Consider the following 5,516-nt stretch of genomic DNA (forward strand, 5'->3'; position numbering starts at 1 on the left):
AAAATAATAAACATGCAAATTTGATCAAACGCTTTTTGAATATCATCAACCTAACCCCTTTCTCAAAATACTTCGCAAACATACTGGGATAGACAAGAAAAGTTTGTTTTACGAGGTTTCCTATCTAAAAAACCATGGTGTTCCTGTTATGTTTTTAGTTGAATTATAAATGAAGCCATATGAAATAATCTCAAATAGTTTTGAGAAATCGCACAAAATTTAGATACCTCGATGATTGTGTATAATCCTCGTATCGGGAAATGTACTGTTTGCGTGAATAAGGTCAAATATATGTTTTAAATGTTGAAGTAAAACAGAAAAGCAATCCTTTATCAAAAAGCTAGGCTCTACAATCAGTTCATTTTTGGTTTTCTTGGAGGCTTTGATAATATTCAATATTTAAAAAGTTTCTTCTCCAACACTATTTATAACATCGAGAAGTATATTGACGAGGCAGAGTCTTTATTTTGTGAAAGACCTCATTAAATCCTTAGTTTATTGATTTTATAATTATACTTTTAGTTGAACTACACTCTTTACTTTTATATTTTTTTAGCAGATGATTTTATCTTTGTAACTCCAAACAAGGATTTCTGTATTCGTGACTTGCCATAAATGTAACCTACTCTATTTTCCTCGGAGATTTCTCTTAAGTCGATAAAAGACACATTGTTATATTTAACCTCAGAAGCAAATTATTTACTGAAAGCATCAATAATACACTGGGGCTTTGAATAAGTTATCTCTCCATCTTTCATTTCACACGGTACCCAACTGTTACTTTTTTTATTTCTGATAAAATTCCAGAATTGGGAGGGGTCGTGAGAAATATTATTTTCAGCCTCATTAACAATTTTTTTTCGATCATTCTTGATAGCGTTTTTTACTGAAATAGAAATGTGTGTCGAAAGATTTACAGTTTTTGAATGCTCGTTCCTAATAATCCACATTAGATTACTACAGAACCGTCACAGAGGTTGATTACTTATTTCCCCCAATAAATAATTTCTTACCAAATCGTGACCTTTTTATCTAGTGTCACTGAGGATAGCTTATTTTGTTTATAGTGATTTCAGAAGCAAGCTGTGAACATGCATACTACTTTGCTGAAGAGAACTGTTATTCGTTTAGGAAACAGGAGTTTTTCTAACGAATCTAAGGCGGAAGTAACAGCTCTTTATGATTTTCACTTGAAGAATGGCGGGAAAATGGTTAATTTTGGAGGTTTCCTACTTCCTCTTCTATACGATTTGAGTATTGTTAATTCCCACTTATTCACAAGAAAAAGTGCATCACTTTTTGATGTTTCTCATATGTTACAAACGGAAATCAGAGGTGAGTTCGGAAAAGAAAATTTAAGTAACTGGTAATGAGATTTAATTTTGCAGGCACTAAATGCATAGATTATTTTGAATCAATATGTACGGCAGATATTCAAGGATTGAAAAATAATTCAGCCAGTCTCACAGTATTCACCAATGAAAACGGGGGAATTTTGGATGATCTTATTGTATCCAAAATTTCAGACGATCATTTATTCGTGGTATCAAATGCTGCTCGAAAAGAAGATGATCAAAGACATATGTTGAGAGCATGGGTAATAGTTTATTAAAATGAACTCATCTTTAGATGAGTTACAAAGTCAACTGTTTTTAGGAAAACTTCAAGAAGAGTCATCCATCTGCAGACATACACATTAAATTTTTCAATCCTCACGAACGAAGCTTACTTGCTCTTCAGGGTCCTAAGGCAGCCGGGGTTCTGAAAGACATCACAGACGTTGACCTTTCACAATTATATTTTATGAATACAGTTACTGGTGTTATTGCAGACGTCAAAGATTGTAGAGTCACTAGGTACTATTACAAGACCATTACCATTTTTTGTTATCCTTGCAGAGCAATTAGCACACGTTATGTGATACGAACTCAATATCAGAACTGATATCTGACCAAGCCACATATAAGTCACTCAAATAGTAATAGTCTCTAACGGAATATTTTTAAAATCTTTGATAGAGGATGACATCAAATCGCAATTTTTCTAGTGAGCTAGTGTTTGTTGAAAGTATTATTAAATTAATAGAACAAGGACCTCAAGTCTTCATCGCGCGTTCGTTATTCCTAGCGGTAGGTATGGTTCAGTGTCTCTACGAGAGGCAGACGTATTTATTTGACTGACAGGGTAGGTTTTGTAACAATATTTATAAATCGAATGAAAATTTCAGATTTCATTGAATTTTTGGACCCAGTTTGTTATGAGAAAGACATTAAACATGTAGTTTTATCATTTTCAAAACTAAATACTAGCATCAGTTGAAAGTCTTCTTTATATATGAAATTTTTGTGTTGCTGATGTTGCTACTTTTCCGTCTCTAATACGAGTACCATACATATCCTTTTTATGGATCCAAAATAACACTCGAAAAATGCAGCAAGTAAACAATTATGAAACAGAAATATGACCTTTGTTACTACAAGTTTGAGAAGTAATATATGATTTCAGATGTGGATACACTGGCGAGGACGGATTTGAAATTTCAATTCCTGCATCAGACACACTTAAAGTAGCAGAAACGTTGTTGCAAAATGAAAATATAAAACTTGCAGGACTAGGAGCAAGAGATTCTTTAAGGTGAATGCCTAGTTTGAAAAGTTTAATTTTTTTGATTTTTTTTTATTATCTAGATTGGAAGCTGGGCTTTGTCTGTATGGTAATGACATCAAAAGTTCAACAACTCCTGTAGAAGGGGCTTTAACCTGGTTGGTTGCTAAAAGAAGGAGGGAATTGGGGAATTTTCCTGGAGCAGAAGTCATCCTTAAACAAATCAAAGAAGGATCATCGGTTAAAAGGATAGGTAAAAGTTCAATTTTTTTCTAAAATATTGACAATTTTCGGTAACTACAATTTCATTAATACCAGAAGTACTGGTATTGTCGAAGTACTTTTAATCAAAAAATTGTCCGGCATTGCCCACTTACTCATGTAACAGTTGAGACGTTCCACATTTAAGGTTACTCAGGTACTATTTTCTCTAATAGAAAAGATAATATCAGATAAAACTCATAAAACACCTATAAGGAAATTATACCTAAACAGTTTACTCAGGTAAACTTTCAGAAAATATCCAAAATTACTTCTCTAAATAAAAAATAACAACAGCTTTCATGGGTAATAATAATTTAGGCAAAACTCAATGCAAAACCTAAACGAGATTGAATGAAAAAATCGGGTAAAAATTTTGACGTAAGGCCCCGTGAACACGTCTGTTTAGACAAAAAATCTACAGTGCATGAACATCTACAAGAATCAAAATACGAGATAAGTAAAAATAATCTCAAAATCCTACACATATGTAATAAAGGGAAGAAAATGAATTTGTTGGAAGTCATGGAAATCATTAAATCAATCAAAAACCTGAAATATATACCCCTAAACGAGTAACTCGATTTATGTAGGTCTCCACTCTTGAATTTATAAGTTTGATAACCCCTATATTCTTGAGTGTTAATTTTATACTTGGTACCCTTGTTCATTTAACTACCTCGCTTTCTAGCTTACCTAAAAATTCCTTATATATACATTTTTTTTTTCACCGTAGTGTGCGCAGGTCAGGCCCTATTCCCGAAGACCCGATACATTCGGGAGGGCGCACCAGCATTATCAACCAATGACCACTCCCCACACCGTGGGGTAAGTGATCATTGGGTATGAGAATCATGTGCCCTGAGCAAGCGCAGTGAGCCAAGAATGACACCCTTCTGCCTCTGTGCGGCTAAGATTACTGCCTTAGTGCGGCAAGTCGGTATGATTTTAAGTTTCAAGAGTAGAGAGGACATCATTCCACCAAGGACTCCAATAATCAGAACAACCATCTTAACAGAGTGATCTGGATAGAGTGCGGAGTTCGAAGAGAAAATCTCGATATTTTATCCGTTTTTCCTTCTCTTTTCTGACGATATTCGTCTCGCCAGGAGCTGAAAACTCCACGACAAAAATCGTTTTGCTCTGGTGGTCGAGAAGGCCACATCAGGCTTATTAGCTTGTATGAGCCTGAGACTGGGGAACGAATAGTTCCAATAAATTCAGCACTTCTTATTCCCCACAACGAATTCAATATCCCCCGGAGCGTAGGGCAACACCTGTCTCGTCAATACCCTAAGAGTGCCGTAGATGGTAAAATAGTACTCTTAGGGCCGCGTTATGTCGATGGATATAGGCCGAGATCGCATATGCTGGACATGCTGATAGCAAGTGCATTAGGGTCTCGGACGCCTCGCGGCAGGCCCTGCACCTTGTGTCAGGGACCTCTATACCCATCACGCGACTGCGGTAGACTAAGGTGTTGAAGATACCATCCTGGCAAGCAATGATGAACCCCTCAGTTTCCGACTTCAGCCCACTCGACCTGAGAAAAGCGAACATCAGGCGCCTTGATAAGCCAAGTTCTCCAATGTTATTGAAGAAGACTCCATGCATTGGCTTATCCTTGTGTTTCCGCAGAAGTAAGGTGATCTCTGCGGCTTTTATCTGAACTTTTTGCTGAACGGGTTCCACCTCGGTGAAAGAGTTGTTCATCAGCTGCTCGGGCAGCTGATGAACTCGGAACTTGGAGAAAAGTTTTCATTTCTGACTTATAAAAATATTTTTATTCCAGGTTTGACTTACCAGACAGGTCCACCAGCAAGACAAGGTGCTCGAATTTTATCTGAAAATGGCCTGGAATTGGGTGAAGTTACTTCAGGGTGTCCCTCACCCAGCCTCGGTAAAAATATAGCAATGGGTTATGTTCCATCTGATAACAGCAAAGTCGGCACTAAAGTTCATTTGAAAATAAGAGATAAACTTTATGAAGCCGTTATAAGTAAAATGCCCTTTGTGAAAGCAAATTATTTCAATAAACCCAAATAAATTTTCGTTCATAATCATTTATTAAATTGAATAAAGCGTCTACAATAATATATAATCTATTTTCAATTCAAGTCCAGGTTCATGCACTTTCCTAGTTCCTTTGAATATTCACAACCATCTTCAATATCTGAAAAATATTGTATTTGTTATTATTTGTTTGAAGTACGAATATTTGGAGTTAGGTTCTGCTATTATATGTATACTATCGGCCACCCCGGCTTCGCATGGGTGCAATTCATTCACCGGAAATTTGAGGGCATGTAGAAACAGTGATGAAAAGATAATTTCCTTTAATGCACTTGCCTTTTCCCTTTCTTATTACACATCTGCAATATAAAACAAACCTACATACAAAATTTCAGTCTCCGAAAATATACCGGTATGGAGAAACAGTGATGAAAAGTTAACTTTGTTTTATGAATGCGCCTTTTTCTTCCGCGGCTGGCGCCTCAGTTGAAATATTCAAAAATCCTTTCTGATTGCACATCTTAAATATAAAATGTACCTATATACAAAAAATTCAGATTCCGAAAATATAGCTGTCCGGAGAAACAGTGATGAAAATGTAATTTTCATATGTAAACACGCCCCTGTTATTTCCAGAG

At 35.9% G+C, this 5,516-nt stretch overlaps 1 protein-coding gene across 1 annotated transcript; it reads left to right on the forward strand.

Annotated features, from left to right (window-relative positions):
- Nucleotides 1-948: 948 nt before the first annotated feature.
- LOC111503479 (aminomethyltransferase, mitochondrial) lies at nt 949-4,966 on the forward strand. Its single transcript, XM_023157784.2, has 6 exons — nt 949-1,335; nt 1,389-1,597; nt 1,657-1,856; nt 2,506-2,634; nt 2,688-2,857; nt 4,658-4,966. Exons 1-6 carry the CDS (start codon nt 1,092-1,094, stop codon nt 4,909-4,911), a joined length of 1,206 nt encoding a protein of 401 aa, XP_023013552.2. The 5' UTR covers nt 949-1,091; the 3' UTR covers nt 4,912-4,966.
- The last annotated feature ends 550 nt before the right edge of the window (nt 4,967-5,516 follow it).

This window comes from Leptinotarsa decemlineata, unplaced genomic scaffold, assembly GCF_025532065.1.
Source record: "Leptinotarsa decemlineata unplaced genomic scaffold, Ldec_3_MD MMD2_tig00026354_RagTag_RagTag, whole genome shotgun sequence".
Lineage (NCBI taxonomy): Eukaryota > Metazoa > Arthropoda > Insecta > Coleoptera > Chrysomelidae > Leptinotarsa > Leptinotarsa decemlineata.